We start from the raw sequence: 21,209 nt of genomic DNA on the forward strand, positions 1-21,209 counted from the left end.
GGGAAAACCAAGCATCTTAGAAGAGAGGGTCTGCTTTGCTTTTGAAGCATGTCAAAGTCTATCTCCAAAGGTTTTATTTAACTTGCCTAAGATCAGCGAAGCACGGCTACGTTCACGTTAAGCTGGCAGCCTTCCGGTGGAAGGTGCTCCCAAATAAGTACTTACACTTAGGGAGGGGACTGGGCCTGTAGCTGATCTGAGGGGCCTTATGGAGAACAGCTGTAATGCACCTAACTTTTGTTGGCTGCTACCAGGGTGAGGGGGTAGAGGAGGGTTCACGTTATCTTAAAAGTCTGAATCATCTTTGGCTTTCGCGGGACTTTGCTTTCACTTTCCTCGGTCTCATGGACAACTTCGAGTAGATTTTCAAAGTGCGTATGAATGCAAAATAGTCATGTAGTAGATGAAAAGGACAGTCACAAAGCTACTTAAAACCGAATATCTCCCCAGTAATTTAAATTTAATGTTTCAAAGCTTAATCTGGACAAATAAAGTCCTTTGTCTTCCCCAGTGAAAGTGGGTACGAGGCACCCTTTCTTGATCTCAGCCAGTACTTTATATTATGTAATTAATTAACAAGAGCCTGTCATTAAATCATTATATGGGAGGAGACAAAATCTTTAGTGTCCAAAGATCATTAATTCATGGTTTTACGTTTAAATCCCTGCCAACAACGCGAATGTTAACAATCCACTCCTTTTCAGTCTGTAATCTTGGCTCTTCCTGCACAGTGTGATTAAACAGGCTTATCTAGAGTGAGCTAACTGTATCTCTGTTCAGTATAGCGATAATCACACTGGTTAACTTATCCACACTATATGAATAACTAAATTTTACCTCTGACATATTCCCTAGAATATTTTCCCAAAAATATTGAACTGCAGAATGCTTAGGTTGGACATTTATTGTAGGAGAACAGTAATATCACAATATAGGACAAAGGTTTAAGCTTTGCAGAGTATTCAAACACTTTAAAATTACAACTGAAATTTTTTTTTCTGCTACATTAATATTATTGCCTAAGATAAATACAAAATGAAGACCTCAATGTAAGCTTTATTAACAGTTATGTTCCTAAGTTTGTTAAAAGGTAATAAAAATATATGTAACCATAGAAAAAAATATTTTGATTTATAATTTACAAAACCATTTATTAACATTTGCCCCAGAAAAATCTTAAATTCCATTTCAAGATCATAAAATACATTCACTTTGCCCATAGTTAAAAAATAACTACCCAAAACCACCACCACCACCCTTGCAGCCACAATGCAAAGTTCACAGATTCCTATGGCAACTGATGGTGATCTGAAGAGGCTCTTCCTGCACTCAGAAGCTCAATTTCCTCCAATCCAATGCAGCTAGTCGGGTAGGTGGTTATAGACTGGACAAAACAAGTCAACAACCCCACCTCATTTCCGAGGACACTCTTCACTTCATAACTCTGCAGTGATAAAAGGCATGCTGGTTAAAGCAAACACAGCCCTGCACATTCTGTTCCCAACACCACCAAAAAGCAGAGTAGAAAGCCCTTTCCCCAGTCGGTGACCTTTCATTCTTCAAATGGTTGAGAACATGGTAAGGAGGAAAAAAAAGGGGAGGGCCTCTTTATTATGGCCCTCTTTATTATGGCAAATGAAAGAACTTTTTTTCTGATAACAGAATCCGGTTTTTACACAAAAACATTTAAAATATGTCTTATTGATGTTAGTCAGTGGATGCAATGATAAGCATCTCCCAGCTGGCTGTCCTAGGAGAGGAACTGAGGGAAGAGGGAAGACCTACAGGGGGATATGCCCAGTTTATTAGCTGAGATCCTGGGGGCTGCATTATGCTTGCTGCTGTCTCCTACTTCCTTTGGGACACTTCCCCAATCTAGCAACACTTGATCAAAGGATTTCCTGGTACTTGGCTCTGAACTTCCTTAATATGATACTATTTCTTCTAGAGCTACACTGAGCTAAACACCCCTTTCTATCCTGTTTCCCCGAAAATAAGACCTAGCCAGACAATCAGCCCTAAAGAGTCTTTTGGAGCAAAAATTAATATAAGACCCAGGATTATTAAATTATATTACATTATATTTTATATTGTGTATATTATATTTTACATTATATTGTAATGTATTATACCCAGTCTTACAGTATAGTAGAATAAGACCGGGTCTTATATTAATTTTTGCTCCAAAAGACGCATTAGAGCTGATTGTCTGGCTGGGTCTTATTTTCGGGGAAACAAGGTACGTTGTAGAAAACTTTTTCTTCACATTCTGTTTGATGAATATCTTATGGTGATTAATCTCAGGGAAGTTTCATCTTTAGATGAGAACACAGGGCACTGGGCAGCTGGGTACTAGGCTGGGAAAGTGTGACTAGGCTGGCAAGGTGTGGTGTGCCCTCCTGAGTCTATAGATCAAATCTCCGAACATTTTCTTCCTGGGGTGAGGGTGGGGCTGAAAATAAAGAGAGGCTAAAACTCATTGGGGTAAATTATATCTCTGGCCTTACTGGAGACTGAAGTCCTAAAAGGTAATGTGTTCTTTTAGAAACTCCTTTGCTGCCACCTGCAAAGTAATATCAGTGGTATCTCACATCCCTCCTCTGTGCAAGACCATTGACAAATCTACAATAGTTCTGTTCAGTATGTATTAATTCACCCCTTCCATCTTTAATATATCATGGCAAAGGAGATTGAGGCTGGAGGAGTCAGACAACATGGCCAAAGCAGGCACATGTCTGTAACTCCTTGGTATCTCCCATTAAAGGTGGGCACTTCACTGCCCTCATCCTGGGGCAGGACTGGGCTCAGTAACTGGCTTCTCATGAACAGAGTGCAATGGACAGGACACTAAGTTACATCCCAAGCACGATCAGGAAAGGTGCCCAGCTTCTTCTGCCTGCCTCTCTTGGGACCCAGACAGGTGCTGTGAGGGAGTCCAGGCTATGTGGGTGTCTGGCCAGAGCCTGGGAAGGTCCCAGTCAATAGGACATAATTGCAGGTTGGGGACCAAGGGGCCTTCTGTGACTCCAGCCCAGCTTTTGGGGCACCAGCTGATGCCTATTGGAGCAGAGAGGAGCTGTCCTGGTAGAGCCCTGTCCAAACTGCAGGTCTGTGTACAGACAGAGTAAGTGTGGAAGCCACTGAGCTTTGAGATGGTTTGTTTTGAAGCAATAAGTACCGTGTTTTTCTGAAAATAAGAACCTAGCTGGACAATCAGCTCTAATGTGTCTTTTGGGGCAAAAATTAATATAAGACCCGGTCTTTAATGTAATACAAATACCGGGTCTTATTAATTTTTGCTCCAAAAGATGCATTAGAGCTGATTGTCCAGCTAGGTCTTATTTTTGGGGAAACAGGGTATCAGGATCAATCTGGGATGTGAATACCACTCTAATGTCAATTCACTGTGATACTCTAATTTTCCAGTCTATAAAACAGGCATCGTGCGGAATACCTAGCCTATTGTGATTTGTAAAATGTGATTTGTAAAAAATTAGTAAAAAGTTAGTGTAAGGTCAACAGAATGGTTTAATGGAGTGAAGAGGGAGTAAGAGAAGAGTTGCTGGTCAAGACAGATAGAGATGAGCTAAAAGTATCTGACATGACAATAGTGGCTAAAGCCTTCTTACGGCTTGGGTTCATATGTGACATAGACGTCGATTTTATGGCTCACTCATTCATTGACTCATCATTCACTGATGGTTTATTATGAGCCCACGAAGGGCCTGACACTGAAAAGATGGCAGTGAACAAGACAGCTGCAAGGTTGCCAGTCTGAAGGGAGAGCACAGGGTGGTACAGAGTGACAGGTCACCATACAGGGCTGGGAAGATTGGGGTAGGACAGCTAGATACCTCTTTGTTTTCTCTTACCATTTTAGTTAGCCTTGAGTGTGCACGTGTGTGTGTGTGTGTGTGTGTGTGTGTGTGTGTGCAATAGATGGCCCAGGTATTCCTTCAATACTTGGGGTAAAAGCACAGAATTCTGACTTGAAAAAAACATTAAAGAAAAATCAAAGTCAGGTTTGGATGCTATAGTCTTGAATAATAACTATAATTTATAAATTGAGATTAAATTATAAATTTTATATTTGGCAGAAATTAACAGATATTAAACAATTACATTCACTAGCAAACTCATATGCACTGTTCATATGAATATATATGTGCAGAGGTGTAAAATGTGTCTCTATTTTTTAAAGGCACAATATATTTTCCTTTAACTTTTCCTTTTCTGAAAGCTGAGGAAACAAACTCCAAATTTCACCTAACTATAAAGTTACCTTTGAGAACTGACATACATAACAGCCAATTCCATTGTTTTACATCTGTAGCTTGACCACATTAACGTGAAGGCATAAAATTTAACACTCATGTATCCTAACCAGAAGCAGTACCTTTGTTCTAGGGAACGGAGTTATGGTTCTCATAGAGAGTCTTAATGTGATTTTTTTTTGGATTTTGGCAAATGGGCATTCTTACCTAGAAAACTGATAAAATCCAGACTGGAAAACTCATGGCTGATATCTACACACAGGTCCTTTATATACCCCTCTTCCATTAACTCCTTTCCAGGTCAGATGTAAAGTTCTGATTATCCACTGTGAGTAAAGCTGGGGCTAGGGGTAAGGAGCTTACTAAAATGGACCTCAGGCTTGGAATTTACCCTAATTTTACTAGTGTAAGCTCTGATAACAGAGCATTCACAAAGTTGGCACCTGAAGCTATCAAATAATGCACATGTGCACACAAGCCCATGCTTAAGTACACACATGTTCACACACATGCCCTTTTGAGCTCTTTATAAGTAGGGTTTTACCTACGGTAGCATCGTAGTTGAGAAGTTTAATGTGTGAGAGGTACAAGCCAGCCTCAGCCAGAAGGAAATCAGATGAATGAGGGAGAATTTCTGCCAGGGCTTCCTCCTGGTCTCTGGTTTCCTAAGGTAGGGTGACCAAAGGCTGTCTATCACTGGAGGCTTCTTAGAGGAAGCACCAGGCTACTCTCCTGGGGAGCCTGTAGGAACTCAGTGGGAGGTAGGGCCCTGCCAAGGCCACCTGGTGAACTTCAGGGAAGGCACTGTTCCTTCATGCTGCATGGAGTAACAGGTAAGTTGAGCATCATCCTCAAAAGTTGCTGGTTTTAGTTTGGTTAGTTGGGGCTGGGGGAGGGGTTTGCTTCATTTTTATATGTGTTCTTCTTAAGCAGGAGTTTTACCAACATTTACTCCCAACATTTTCCACAGAAATGTTTCCTGATAACCCAGATCTGTTATCTTAAGCATCTGTTGAAAGTCCCGTCTTGGAAATCTCCAATCCACCAGACTTACCCAGCACTATGCCCTTCTTTCCTCCTCCCTTCTTCCCCCAAGGACCAAGAGATGAGGCAACAAGGAATCGGTCTACAGGTACGATTAACTTGTCACCCATTAAACATATAAACTTCAATAAGAACAGAAACACACACACAAGGGTCCCTGTCACCCACACCACCACCCTGCAATCTGGGCTGGCTCTACTCTGCTAGGTGGTCACTTGTGGGGATGACAATGACTTTCCCTCTGTGGGGTGTCTCTGTATCCAACAAAAACAGTGGCCATAAGTCCTGCACTCTGTTTTCTCAGCAGTAAGATGTGGATTCTGCCCCACTGGGATGTTAGGGAGATTAAATGAGGCAACATGTGAGAAAAGTAGTGAGCACAGTTCTTGTTAATTATTTACTTACATTTTACTTTTAAACAATCAGGGAATACTTGTTTATAAACCCTCCTGCAGTTTGGTCTAAACATCAATCCCTGTTGGCAGCAGCAGCACTTGTTCAGCACTGGGGTGAGGGGAAGGGAGATGGTGTCATTAAGTTACTTTAAAGAGACATGCTCAGGCTTTATCTCAGGGAGGGAACCAGAAACTCTTTTTAGAGCTCCACAGGTGGTTCTACCCTGAAATCAGAGCTGGGAACTGCACTCAGACCAGTGATCCTTAAAGATTCTGTTCAATGGATTTATTCACATTCCAATTTAAACCAAACTTTGATAGCCATGGTTTAGAGTGTAAATAGCTGCTCCATATCCTGGTGCTGCCAGCCCCTCCTGAGATGCAGGAGGGGCTGGAAAAGGAGATGCCAAGGGGCTGGAGAGAGTAGCCTCCATAGGATGGATCAAATCAGCCTCAAATTCTGGCTGGAATCAGATCTGGAATTTGGCCGTGGGAACCCACCAGAAAGTTTTGCAGATGACCAGCCTACCCTTTCACAACCTCATGAGCTGGCCCAAGTCTGTTAACTGAATGTGGACCCCAACAGTGGTCACAGACACCTTCTGTGACTTGAGGTGGCTATGTCCTGGCAACCACTCAGTGGTCAGTCCCTAGTGCTCTTCTTGGGTTTAGCAATTTGTGGTGCTTATAAATGGTTTTGAGAAGACAGAGGTGGCATCTCAAGGACAGGCCACTCTCGTTTATGAGGGCCAAATTTCACGAACAAGAAAACTATCTTTGGCCTATAAGTTATATATATGTAGGTAGCAGTTTTCTTGGAGGAGCACACCATTTTACTAAGCCTCACTGTAGTAACTCTCAGAGCAGATAAACCAGATCTAAGAAATAATCAGAAAGTTTCCAGATACTCAGACTCTGAAATACCTAGAATTAAAAAAAAAAAAAAGTGTGTCTCTCAGATAATTCTGTTCTACTAATGTGAAGCTGTGAAACCATGGAAGTAGAATTTGAAATCTCAAGACTATCTTACCATAATTCAAAACTAGGGGGACAGATTCACGTATCTACCATAAAACTGATCAGGAAATAACCTCAATTGCAAAAAGGAAAGATCCTACTAGCAGACACAGGCATTTGTCAGTGAATGAATCGGTAAGTCTTATCCATGTCTCAGTGTAGTCTAAACATTCAGCATGTACACAATTATATTGTGGGGTTTTGTTTGTAATTGAAAGTACATGGGACACGGGTCTTCATCTGGGGGATGACCCGCTACCTTCGGGCTTAAGAGTATAAGGACACACACCTGGGCTGGGCATCCCTAAACTTACCGCGTCCTCACAGGCAGCAAACCTCAGGAGTGAAGAGATACTGTTCTGCAGCAGCTGCAATAACAGTGAAATGGGCTGGGTTAAAGTAAGTGCTCCTGCTAAAAGCACATGTCCTGAAAATTAATGCTAAATCTAAACAACCTCTTCTCTTTAGTAGCTTCAATCTCAAAATCCTAAGTCAAATGTGACTTTTTAAGTCACAGACATGGAAAGACTGTGTTCCTGAGAGTGAGTCCTTCCCCCTTTTTCCAGGGAAAGAGCAATACATGCAACTCTCTCCCAGCCAGTGAGTCAAAGGGGCTCCACGAGGTAAAATGGGATGCACATGGGCTCCTGTACCAGTTCCTACCTTGACCCTCACTGTGCACTGGGGTCGAGAGGGGCAGTCTAAGAAGACCTGCAGGTGCCTTCTGAGACGAGGAGAGGTGACCACACGGGAGCAGTCTCCACAGGAAAAAACGCCTCTGTTGTTTGGAAAGGGAAGACAAGACTTGAAAAGGCACAAATCAAAAGAGTTTAACAGTAGAAAGACATTTTTCTAAACATGAATGATTGCTGGGATAGAAAAGGGGGATTTTCTTTTAGAAACCAAGTTCCTGAAATGGGCCAGAAGAAGCCATGGGCTCAGCCTGTCCTGAGGGATAAATGTCAGCTTCCTCAGCTTCCAGCTAATGGCTTTATAATGGAAGGGACACTTCGGCAGGCAGGGAAGCCTCCTTCAAGCTGGGCATCGAGGATGACAGCAAAGCCCCAGGAAGCACAGTGAAGGCCTTCTGCCCGACGAGGGGAAGTCGGGGCTTCTCATCTGCCTGAACAGCAAAACTTGCTTTTAATCCTCAGTATCTATGTTCCTTATAGCTACCAGGTAAACCTGTGATTCACACTCTTCTTGACTCTTAAATATGATCCAGTGGTGACTTGTTTAATACATAAGGCCACCAACACAGGAGGCATCAAGGAGGCATCTGCCCTTTGCTTTTTAAGAAGCAGAAAATTAATAAGCCCCTTTCTATCTGTCATGTGACAAAGTCAATTTGGGACGCCAGAGAACTCAGTCAGAGAACTGCATCTATACCCAGCCTCAGACCCTGGGCCCTCGGGAGTGGGTGCAGTAACCCCGGCAGGGGAAGGAATGTCTATTTACGTAGTTATTCATTGGTCTCTGGAAAAAATTTGAGCCCCTCAAAGGACAAGCTATACAGTTACCAACTGTGTCTTATTTATTCACGTTTACCCTGAGTTTTTCTCTTTTCTCCTGACTAATAATAAATGAGGTGAGGACAAAACCCGGCTCTTTTCTCTTTTAAAATAGGAGGAGATGCAAAGAACACCTAAAATCCCTGTCATGAAGAAAAAAAGACACCGTGCACCAAGGCCTCTTCCCTGCAGCTCAGCAGACTCGGTTTCCCACTTGGAGCACATGCCTGGCTCCTGGTGCAGGGGATGCTGGCCTGAGACAATAAGGCAGTGGGGATCCTGGGACTGGGTTGCTGATGCTTTTTCAGGCCAGTCACTGCCCCTTACCTGTCTTCTGGGCTCTGTTCCAATCTCTCATTGCCACACAGGTCACACGTAGGCCACGAGAAAGCAGTGCTCTCATCCACGCCTATCACAGTGCCTAGGCCCAAGCAAAAGAAAAACCAAGGTCTCAGAGGCAGTGTCTGCACTCCCAACTTTTCTTTGCTCCTGAGGACCCAGATGATAACATGAAGTACCTTAGATTTTTTTTCTCACTTGTGAGTTTATATACATGTTCCTAAGATTTTTATAATTTCCATTTATTGAAAAAAAAATTACAACAAAAAGTTTTAAAACTTGCCCACATTATTAACAAGTGTATTCATTTTTCCTGATCTTTTCTAGTCTTTTTCCAGATGCACACATGTTAAAGTCACTACAAGCAAACCATCAGTGCAATGTCTCATTCTACCTTTTAGGTTGCTGTATCGTTACTGTAAAGATTGTTTTGTCTATCTTATTCATATTCCATTTAGGTGATATGTCACAGTTCCCTCAGCCATTCTCCATATTGGACATTTAGATCTCCAAATTCCTTTAGCGGTTAGGCAGCAGATATCTTTCTATATGAGACCTTTTCTGTACTGAGACCCTTTCCTTAAGATAGATTCCTGGAGGTAGAATTACTGTGTCAAAGAGTATGAGTATTACAGACATAGAAACCCTTTCAGAAGGTGTTTCCCACAAGGTCTTTCTGATTCACACTGTCACCATCCATTCAGAGTGCCAGTTTCACTGCACTGCCTGCTGACATCACTTTAAGAACCGTATTTTGCCGTGTATAATGCATACTTATTTGCCCAAGTTTGTGAGGGAAAAATAAGGATGCGAATTATACGTGGGTAGTACTAATTCGTATCTATATAAATGTTTTTAATTATCTTATTTATGCTTATGATTTAAAAGTGTAACTCTAGAAATTAATAACAATATCGGTATGCAAAATAATACACGGGAATATGATAATCAGTTTTGTTGAAGTTACAACGAACTTGCAAAGACAAAAACTTCTTGGCCTTCTATGATGCGGAAATATCGTAAATTTGTTACTGGTACATAAAATTTCTTGTACCATGTATCTGTTTTTGTGTTTTGTAATTATTTGTTATATAAAATTTCTTGTACCATAATATGTTAAAAAAAAAAAAAAGCTAAAATTCCTTTATAATACAAAAAACAAGTACTTAAATGTAAACAAATAAAAATTTGAATTAAAAAATTGAAACGAAAGATTTCTTCTTGAAAGTTTGGGCCGAAAATATAGGTGTGCATTATACATGGGAGCACATTATACACGGCAAAATAAGGTATTTGTCTCCTTAATAGGCATAATGGGATTCCTTATCTTTATTTCTATTGTTTTGATAAGGAGAGAGAAAAAAATACAAGGTCTGACAATTAAGTTTGCAAACTCATCCTAGAAAAAGTGCTATATACTTCATTGCTAAATATCATTATGGTCACCTTCAAAGTACTCCCCTTGGGAAGCTATGCACCGAAGCCAGCGCCTAGTTACCCTTCAAAGCAATTTTGGAACTCTTTTTCTGGAATGGCCATTAGAACTGTCATTGTATTACCCTTAATGTCCTGAATGTCATCCAAATGTCTTCCTTTTAATATTTCTTTTATTTTCATTCAGGTAAAGAAAGAAGTCATTGGGGGCCAGATCAGGTGATTAGGGAGGGTGTTCCAATACAGTTATTTGTTTACTGGCTAAACACTCCCTCACAGACAGCGCCATGTGAGCTGGTGCATTGTCATGATGCAAGAGCCATGAATTGTTGGTGAAAAGTTCAGGTCATTTTCGTCTAACCTTTTCACGCAGACTTTTCAGCACTTGCAAATAGTAAACTTGGTTAACTGTATGTCCAGTTGGTACAAATTCATAATGAATAATTCCTCTGATATCAAAAAAGGTTAGCAACATTGTTATGACTCTTGATTTGGACTGATGGAACTTTTTTGGTTGCGGAGAATCGGCTGACTTCCATTGTGCACTTTGACGCTTTGCTTCAGGGTCGTATTGGTACACCCATGTTTCATCACCAGTGATAACACGGCCCAAAACATCGTCTTGCCTCTCCAAAAGGACTTGGCAAACGTCGACTCTCCTTTGCTTTTGTTCATCAGTGAGCTCCTTTGGGACCATTTTTGCATACACCTTTCACATGCCAAGATTTTCAGTTAAGATTTTCCTGTTTCTCTATCGATGTTCACTTGGTCTGCTATGCTTCTCACAGTCAGCCAATGATTTTAATGCACAATTCGACGAATTTTTGCAATGTTTTTATCAGTTCTGCTTGTTACTGGCCGCCCTGACCTCTGTTTATCAGTGACGCATTCTTTCCCCTCAGAAAAACGTTTAATCCATTTGTACACTGCTGTTTTCTTCATGGCCATTATCCCCATAATCTTGGACTAACATGTCCCTGCTTTCACTTCCACTCTTGTCGAGTTTAACAAGAAATTTAATGTTTGTTCATTGCTCTAATTCAAGCTCAGACATTCTCGCAATGGCATACAAAAACACGCAACAACAATAATGAATCACTCAGCAAGACACCGCCACATGTTGACATGAACACAGCTGTGAGACACTGATATATCAAGATTCTGAAACCTTATCGAGCTGTTTGTATAGTGCTGCTAATATAAGCACACGGTGGTGAGTTCGCAAACTTAATTGTCAGACCTCGTATTCTTTTTTTTTTTTTTTAAAAGATTTTATTGGGGAAGGGGAACAGGACTTTATTGGGGTACAGTGTGTGCTTCCAGGACTTTTTTCAAAAAACCAAGTTGTTGTCCTTTCAATCTTAGTTGTGGAGGGCGCAGCGCAGCTCCAGGTCCAGTTGCCGTTGTTAGTTGCAGGGGGCGCAGCCCACCATTTCTTGTGGGAGTCTAACCGGCAACCTTGTGGTAGAGAGGACACACTCCAACCAACTGAGCCAACCAGCAGCTCAGCGGCAGCTCAGCCAAAGGTGCCGTGTTCAATCTTAGTTGCAGGGAGCAGAGCCCACCATCCCTTGCGGGACTCGAGGAATTGAACTGGCAACCTTGTGGTTGAGAGCCCACTGGCCCATGTGGGAATCAAACCGGCAGCCTTTGGAGTTAGGAGCACGGAGCTCCAACTGCCTGAGCCACCAGGCCAGTACTGTGTAGCAGTAAAAACATAAAGATAAATGCTACAATCCCTACTGTCATGGACATTACCACCTGATTGGAAAAGCAGATAAACAAATAATGAGTAAAAATATCATGAAATAGGGGAGAAAATATTTGCAAAATACATGTCTGATAGAGGACATATCTGTTATCCAAAATATACCAAGAATTCTTAAAATCCAACAATAAGAATACAAACAACCTGGGGCGGCCAGATGGCTCAGTTTGTTAGCGCGCGTGGTCTCAACAACAAGGTTGCCAGCTCAATTCCCGCATGGGATGGTGGGCTGTGACCCCTGCAACTAAAGATTGAAAATGACAACTGGACTTGGAACTGAGGTGCACCTTCTGCAACTAGATTGAAGGACAATGACTTGGAGCTGATGGGCCCTGGAGAAACAAACTGTTCCCCAATATTCCCCAATAAAATAAAATAAAAAGAATATAAACAACCTGATTAAGATATGAGCCAAAGACCTTAACAGACACCTCACCAAACATGATATAATGATGCCAAATAAACAAATGAAAACATGTCTAACATCATGTATCATCAAGGAAATGCAAATTAAAACAACAATGGCCACTACACATCTGTTAGAATCGCCAAAATATAGAACACTGACAACACCAAGTGCTAGTGAGGATGTGAAGCAATAGGACCTCTCATTCAATACTAGTGGGAATGCAGAAATGGGACAGATTTTTGGAAGGTAGATTGGTGGTTTCTTATAAAACTAAACATAGTCTGAATATATGGTCCAGCAATCACACTCCTTGTTGTTTACCCAAATGAGTTGAAAATTTAGGTCCACACAAACACTTGTATACAGATGTTTACAGGAGCTTTATTCATAATTGGCAAAATATGAAAGTAACCAAGATGTCTTTCAGTAGGTGGATGGATAAACTGCAGTGCATCCAGACAATGGAATATTATTCAGCACTAGAAATGAGCTATCAAGCGATGAAAAGTCATGGCCGAAACTTAAATGCATATTGCTTAGTTAAAGAAGCCAGTTTGAAAAAAGCTATGATTCCAACTATATCACATTCTGGAAAAAGCAAAACTATACAAACAGTAAAAAGATGAGTTGTTGTCAGGTGTTAAAGGAGAGGGAGGGATGAATAAGTGGAGCACAGAGGATTTTTTAGGTCAGTAAAATTATTCTGTATGATACTATAATGATGGATACATGTCATACATTTGTCTAAACTCAAAGAAAGTAGAATACCAACAGTGAATCTTAATGTACATTACAGACTTTGGGCGATTATGATGTGTAAAAATAGGTTCATCTGTTGTAACAAATGCACCCCTCTGGTGGGGATGTTGATAATGGGGGAGGCTGTGCATGTGAGGTGGCAGGAGGCATATAGGAAATCTCCGCACTTTCTGCTCAATTTTGCTGTGAACCTAAAACTATGCTGAAAACAGTCTGTTAAAAATTACCACGAAATAAATGCTAAATTGAGAAATGGAAAAGAACCCTCAGAGGTGCAGAACAGAGGCCCTCTAGGCTGGCTTGAGGGTCAGGGAAGGCTTCCTAAAAGAAGGGACCTGACAATTGTTAGTAAAAAAAGAAAATGCCTTCTTTGGAAAGGCAGTGAAAAAAAAAAAAGAAAAAAAAAAGAAGGGACCTGAGGTGAGGCAGGGAAGGGAGCACAGGCCAATTCTGTACCCTGCGGTGGGGGTGGAGACCAAACGCATAAAGGAAAGGCAGGTGAAATGTCTGTGAAGTTGACAGACTAGGATTATCCAGGATATTGCTAGGGATTTTAGGCTTGATCTTGGAAGGGATGAGAAGCTAGTGATGAATTTTTAACAGGTGACTGAGATGGTCTAATTTCCTTGCAATGTGAAACATAGGTATCATCTAGATATCATTTAGATATACTGTCAAATCAGACCATCTTTGTTGAAAAGTGATGAAATTAGACATTTTTTTAAAAGTAAGATATGACCTAAATTTCCAGAAAAATAGAAGAGTCATCTTTCTCACTCTTGGCAGTGAGGAAGAATTTAATTGCCCACTAGAATAAGCATTAGAAAAAAATTTATTTGTAGAGGATAAAACAAAATTATGAGAACTAAGTTGGTTTGATTTATTAAAATGCATTCATGTAATGCACACTTGAATGATTTTCTAAAAATGAAAATAATAGATCTTGATTTTGAAAAGGCTGCCCCAGCTAATTTAATTATCCTTGCAAATCTAATCAAGATCGAGTCAAAGTGATGAAAAGTCAATAAGTGCTTCTAATACAGCCAGAAAGGAGTGTTGACTAATTCAAAATAGGCAGAGGCATAAATAAGGCCAAGGGGGAGAAATGAGTGGCTCCCATCCCATGGGCATCCATGCCTAGCACAGAGCCCGGCTCATAGCAGTACTTGGTAAGTGCCTGCTAATTGAATTAATAAAAAGAAGACTGCCATCAAGCAAAGTTCCCTTTTACCCTAAAGTACCTGAGTGTTAATAGCATTTACATTTATATGGGATTAAGCAATTTCCTTCCAATTAGTGTACGTGTTGAGGAAATATATTTCATCTGGGATCTACACATCATTGGAAATCCCTCCTGGTAATCCAAATGAATTCCAAGGGATGATTGGCTAGTGTACTATTAAACTGTTAGTAACTAGAAGATTCACTTAAATGAGCATCAGAAGGAAAAAAACAAAAACAATTTTTGTTAAAAGTTTGATGAGTGTGACGCCATCGCTTGACTTGATTTGCTATTAAAACCCTTTACTTTCCTTGTCTTATTTATAGAAATCTCTTAAAATTAGGTTTGGGAAAGGTATAGCACATATTAACACACGTTCTAAGAAGTTTCTTTCAAAGGTGCTATGGGAAGTGCTTCAGCCTTTCCGTCCTTTCCGGCAGGGGCACTCAGCGGCTACGTGCTCTGATCAGTCTGGGGTTTCTTGGCCCTGTAAGCCTGGTTTAAAACTTTCTGCAGTGACTGTGAGCTCTGCCACACCCTTCCCCCTACCCTTTTTGCTAACTGAAAGAAATTTTTCCTTTTAGCTAGAGGCTGAAACCTGGTTTGAAGACAGGACTTTGCCACTGCTTCCCAAGGAGTGTATTTGCGGGACCACCATCCACTAGCAAGCGACATATAAAAAAGTGGTGAACAATGCAAAGAAGATAAAATCAATGCTGCAAAACTTTTTCACCCCAGAAAATAAACTGGAAATAATCCCTACATACTCTGGAAGCTGGTGTTGGGGAGTGAGGAGCAGGCCTGTTAACTCAGATGAAGGGAAGAGAAGGGAAGGGAAATGAAGTGGAGGGAGTGCCATCCTTCATCGAGGATCCATTTCCTAGGATCGCTTAAAGCATTCCACTAGGGCAGATAGACAGATGTTAGTCTCAGTGAGTGAGTTATGCTATGAATTTGTTCAAGCGCTGCTCAGGGAAAATGATCAATATTCTGCAAAGTCCAGGCCACTACTAGAGACCCTGATGCCCAGCTAATTTAGCTGCTGCTGAGTGCTACACAATTCCCAGTGCTGATTTACTGCAGATGGTGAAAAGCACCTGCTTGGGCTATACTTTGGACAAGCTATTACTGGGCTTTCTGGGACAGGGACAGGCAAAGCAGGGAAAGGCTGATGGGCTGAGAAGGGGGTGTCTGTCATTGTTACTTCACAAGGTAGAGAAGACACTAGTCTCACTAGCCCACAGGTGGCAGGAGAGCAGAAAAGGGAATCTCTGTCCCTCTCCATCAATGGGAACTGGTCACCACCGAGCCTCTGTCATAGCTGGGGTGGTCCTGCATGGGAGGCTGGGCCAAACTTTGATATTTTGCATCTGGGGCTTTGTTTTCTCTTAATCCCTAGTTAAATGGCTCTGTGATAACAGTCTATTTACCTGATTCACCCATGGGACAGCTTTAGAGAGAGACCCATAGGGAACTCTACTTTAAAATGATTATGTGAAGGAAAATGATTCAGGTCAGAAAGTGGATCTACATAAAGTAAAGGAAGAGTATTAGAGAATAAATAAATGAAGGTAATACAAAATGTTTTACATTTGTTACTCTAAATTGAACTAAAAGACAATTGCTTAAATAATAATAACAACAAAGTATTCGTATTTAGTGATTATACCTATGGGTAAGTGAAATGAATGACAGCAATGTTATAACAGATGGTAGAGAGGAATTGAGAATACTGTTATAAGGTACCTGCACTAACATTGAGGCAGGATAGTGTTATTTGAAAGCGGACTTGATTGGTTGTACATGCATACTACAAATTCTTGGGCAACCACTAAAATTTTTAAAAAATAAGTATAACTGATATACTGAAAAAGAGGGGGAATTGGAATGATATAAAATGCTCAATTAAAATGAGAAAAGACAGAGAGTGAAAGACAAAAAAGAAATGAGCAGTGAATAGAAAACAATTGCAAATATGATAGATATTAGTCCAATTATATAAATATTTACTTTAAATGTAAATGGTCTAAATACACAAGTTAAAAGAGACTATCAGAGTGGGTAAATAAAAATAAAAAAAGACAGCCAACTCTATGTTGTCTACAAGAAACCCACTTCAAATATAAAGACACACAGAAATTTAAAGTATAAAGAATGAGGTAGACTTTTTGGGGTAATCACTTTGTGAGTTGAGTAAATGTCTAATCATTATGTTGTTTTGTACACCTGAGACTAAAAACAAAAACAATTTTTTTTTTAAAGTATAGGGAATGAAAAAGATATACTCTGCTAACACTAATGAGAGAAAGCAGGAGAAACTATATTAGTTTCAGATAAAGCAGACTTCAGAGCAAGGAAAATCATCAGGGATAGAGAAGGGCATTAAATAATGTTAAAGGGGTCAACTCACTAAGAAGATGTACAATCCTTAATGTGTATGATGAGCCTAACAACAGACTGTTAAAATATATGAAGCAAAATGATAGAACAGCAACGAGGGATTAAAAAACAAAACAAAACATAACAAACAAAAACCTACTATTACAGTAAGATGGCAGAATAGGTAAACACCATGCTTGTTTCCTCCCTTCACCACATCAAAATTATTACTAAATTATAGAACCACCCTTGAGAACCATCTGAATGCTAGCTGAACAGAACTCCTATAACTAAGGATATAATGAAGAAGCCACATGGAGACTGGTAGGAAGGGTGGAGATGAGGAACAGGCTAGCCCCACATCCACATGTGATGATTAAGAATTGGGAGGGATGGATTATGTCACAGAAATTGCAGTGTGAGGAGTGCTTCTTGAAATCTCCCCTGGAAACTACAACAAATTGAACAGCTATAATTCAACAATGGATAACTTAAGCAAAACACAAGCACGTCTGAGAGATCCAGGCATCAAATCACCTGAAAGTGAGCAAATTGGGTGAGAAGGGGAGGATGGAAGGGAGAAGTGTAGAAATTTGGGTTGCGGGCTGCAAGACACAGTCCAGAGCTCATTGCAGTCTTGGGAGAGGGAAGAATTCAGGCTGCAGGCACACTCCCAGTGGCTCATAGTCCTGCCTGAGGGATTAGCATATAATATGGCTGAACCCACTGTTCAGGCAGAGACCTTGGATGAGAATTGTGGTTTATGCCCTTACTGCTAGGCAGAAAACAGAAAACAAAGAAACAGAGCCTGGCTGACTCACCCCCTACCCTCCCAGGTATCACCCCACCCTCACCCTCTCGGTGTTAGAAGTGGGCTCCAGAAGAAACTGGAGCAGTGTCAGATTAAAGAACAGAATATCTACAGCCTGACTAATTCCAGCGAGAGGGAAAGAGCTTTCAAGGTGAGACAGCTGTGGGCTGGTAGTCGCCATTGCTTGGAGCCAAAAATGCACCAACCATCTCTCACAGCCTACCCTGCCCCCACCTTTCTGGGTGGATCGCTATAGGCACAACCAGCGCCCCTGAGCCACACAGGTATTACGCTGCAGGGGCAGCAAGAGGATTCCAGAAGCTCGGAAATCTATCACACTCCACACTCTCCCATGGACGCAGTGCTCTGAGACCCAGGTGATCTGCACACAGGAGAGAAGCCCACCTTCCATAGCTTGAGAAGCGGAAACAGCATAAGAGAAAACAAAATGCTACAGCGTGAGAGAAGATAAAAAGCAGCAGCAGGAGAGAAAATAAAACATTCCAGCAACATCTACTGGAAAGCAAAAGAAAGACCTCGTCATATTGACCCGTTACAGAACCCTCTTCTGTAGATGCCCAGGAAGACAAATAAGAATTCATTAGAAAGAAAATGAAAACTCTCCAGAAAGTGAACTTAAAAATATAGAAATATATGATTTAAATGACAGAGAATTCAAGATTGCAGTTCTGAAAAAACTCAACAAGATGCAAGAAAACACAGGTAGATTAATGAACTCAGAAACACAATCAAAGAACAAAATGAATATTTCACCAAAGAGGGTGAAATTAAAGAAAAGATCCAAATAGAAATTCTGGAGATGAGGAACTCAATAAAAGAAATGAAGAATGAAAATAGCCAGCTTAGGTAATAGAGCTGACCAGAGGGAGGAAAAAATGAGTGATATCAAAGCTAGAAATCTGGAAATGACACAAATGGAAGAAGAGAGAGATTTGAGAATTACAAGAAATGAAAGAACTCTACAAGAACTTTCTGACTCCATCACAAAGAGCAATATAAGAATAATGGGCATACCAGAAGAAGAGAACAGAGAGTCTATTCAAACAAATAGTCGATGAGAACTTCCCAGACCTTTGGAAAGAGCTGGATCCTCAAACCCAAGAAGCAAATAGAACTCCTAATTACCTCAATCCCAACAGGCCTTCTCCAAGGCACATTGTATTGAAGCTGTCAAAAATTAATGACAAAGAAAGAATTCTTAAGGCAGTCAGGGAAATAAATAGCAGTAACCTATAAGGGAAAGCCCATTAGATTGTCATTAGACTTTTCCAGCAGAAACTCCACAAGCCAGGAGGGAGTGAAATCAAATATTCAAACTATTGAAAGAGAGAAATTATGAGCCAAGAATAATATATTCAGCAAAGATATCCTTTAGATAAGAAGGAGGCACAAATACCTTTCCAGACATACAGAAGCTGAGGGAATTTTCTAACACATGACCTGCATTACATAAAATACTGTAGGCTATTTGACCTGAAACAAAAAATCAAAAGAATACAAAACCATGAGCAATATTATTAATGGACAGACAGAAGCAGGAAATGGCAACCCATACACAAAATAGGGCTCTATATACACATAAACATAACATAAAAGGTAAAGAAGATAAAAACATATTTTAAAAAGGGGAAAGAAAAGAAGACAACTTGCTACTACAACACAGAAATCAATTCACAGTATAAGTAGGGATAAAGTGACAACAAAAACATAAAAATGGAGAGAGCAAACGTGTGAACATGCAAGGGGGAATGAAGATAAGAAGTATGCTGAAGAAAAAGAACTACTGTATATATGAAACTTTCTTTTACATAAACTTAATGGTTACCACTCAAAAAAATCCAGAACTGAGATATATAACATACAAAAAGAAAACAGAAGGAAAAATCATAGAATATCATCACACTAAAATAACAGCAAAAAAGGGGCAAAGAAACAATGGAGACACCAAGATATCAGAAAATAAAAGACAAAATGGATATAGGAAATCCTTATATATTAATAATCACTCTACATGTAAATGGACTGATCTCACCAATAAAAAGGCACAGAGTAGCAGATTGGATCAAAAAACAAAACCCAACCATATGCTGCCTCTAAAAGATGCATCTCAGCTACATGGACAAACATAGACTCAAAGTGAAATGGTGGAAATTGATACTCCAAGAAAATGGTATCCAGAGAAAAGTGGGTGTTTCCATAATTATAGCAGATGAAACAAACTACAGGATAAAAAAGTTAACAAGAGACAAAGATGGACATTTCATAATGATAAAGGGGACAGTACAACAACAAGACATAACATTATCTATCTATCTATCTATCTATCTATCTATCTATCTATCTATCTATCTATCTATCTAATTATCAATATATATGCCACCAAAATATACAAACCAACTACTAACATAACTATAGGGAGAAATTGACCAAAACACAATTATAGTAGGGGACCTAAATACATCATTGATAGCTATGGATAGATCATCCAAACAGAAAATAAGTAAGGAACTATCAGCCCTGACTCACACATTAGATCAAATGGACATAATTGACATTTATAGAGCATTTCACCCTAGAATACCAGACTACACAATCTTTTCTAGTGTACACGGAATATTCTCAAGGATAGACTATATGTTGGGACATAAAACTTGCCTCAGCAAATTTAAGAAGATTGAAATACCCAGCATATTCTTTGATCACAAGACTTTGACATTGGATATCAATTGCAAAAGGAAAACACGAAAAAACCCACAAATACGTGGAGATTAAACAACATACTTTTAAAGAACAACTGGGTCAAAGAAGAAATAAGAGGAGCGATCAAAAGATACATAGAAACAAATGACAATGAAAATACATCCTATCAAAGTGATTGGGATGCAGTGAAAGCAGTAATAAGAGGGAAATTTATATTTACAGGACTATCTCAACAAACAAGAAAAATCCCAGGTAAATAACCTAACATTACACCTTAAAGAACTAGAAAAAGAACAAATGGAACTCAAAGTCAGCAGAAGGAATGAAATAATAAAAATCAGAACAGAACTAAATGAAATAGCGAAAAAAAGACAATACAAAAAATTAATGCAACAAAGAGCTGGTTCTTTGAAAAGATTAATAAAATTGACAAACCCTTGGCTAGACTCACTAAGACAAAAAGAGAAGAGACAGAAATAAACGAAATAAGAAATAAAAGACAAGAAATTACCACACGTACCATAGAAATACAAAGGATCATACAATACTGTGAAGGACTATATGCCACCAAATTCAATAACCTAGAAGAAATGGACAAGTTCTTAGAAACATACAGCTTTCTTAGACTGAATCACAAAGAATTGGAAAATCTAAATAGGACCGATCAACAGTAAGGAAATTGAATCAGTCATCCAAAACCTACCCAAAAGTAAAACTCCGGGACCAGATGGCTCCGCTAGTGAATTCTACCAAACATTCAAAGAGTATCTAACACCTGTCCCCCTCAAACTCTTTCAAAAAACTGAAGAAGAGGTAATACTCCCTAACTCATTTTTTTGAGGCCAACCTTACCCTGATACCAAAACCTGGTAAGAATAACACAATCAAAAGAAAATGACAGACCGATATCTCTGATGAATACAGATGCAAAAATCCTAAACAAAATTCTAGGAAATCGAATGCAACAATGCATTAAAAAGATTATACATCATGATCAAGTGGGGTCCATGCCAGAGGCATAAGGATACTTGAACATATGCAAATCAATCAATGTGATACACCACATAACAAAATGAAAGATAAAAATCATATGATTATATCAATAGATGCAGAAATAGCATTTGAC

The 21,209-nt window shown here is 39.8% G+C and overlaps 1 protein-coding gene and 1 long non-coding RNA gene across 10 annotated transcripts in view; one reads left to right on the forward strand and one right to left on the reverse strand.

Moving 5' to 3' along the window:
- Positions 1-880: 880 nt before the first annotated feature.
- Positions 881-21,209, reverse strand: part of SPIDR (scaffold protein involved in DNA repair) — a 565,282-nt gene continuing 544,953 nt past the window's right edge. For all 6 annotated transcript variants that reach the window (XM_019716799.2, XM_019716801.2, XM_074319015.1 and 3 more), the window contains 4 exons: positions 8,569-8,662; positions 7,394-7,508; positions 7,045-7,098; positions 881-1,444 (listed from right to left, as the gene is read on the reverse strand). In XM_019716799.2, the coding sequence (XP_019572358.2) occupies positions 1,289-1,444; positions 7,045-7,098; positions 7,394-7,508; positions 8,569-8,662 (419 nt within the window). In that variant the 3' untranslated portion in view covers positions 881-1,288. The remainder of the gene's footprint in view (positions 1,445-7,044; positions 7,099-7,393; positions 7,509-8,568; positions 8,663-21,209) is intronic.
- LOC141568623 (uncharacterized) lies at positions 4,849-14,934 on the forward strand. Of its 4 annotated transcripts, none has more exons than XR_012491799.1 (3): positions 4,849-5,107; positions 5,245-5,406; positions 14,757-14,934. It is a non-coding gene; the product is annotated as an uncharacterized LOC141568623 (long non-coding RNA). The 4 variants fall into 4 exon arrangements; XR_012491797.1 differs by lacking the exon at positions 14,757-14,934 and adding an exon at positions 7,199-7,398; XR_012491798.1 differs by lacking the exon at positions 14,757-14,934 and adding an exon at positions 7,202-7,398.

Source organism: Rhinolophus sinicus, linkage group LG14, assembly GCF_036562045.2.
Source record: "Rhinolophus sinicus isolate RSC01 linkage group LG14, ASM3656204v1, whole genome shotgun sequence".
NCBI classification, from domain to species: domain Eukaryota; kingdom Metazoa; phylum Chordata; class Mammalia; order Chiroptera; family Rhinolophidae; genus Rhinolophus; species Rhinolophus sinicus.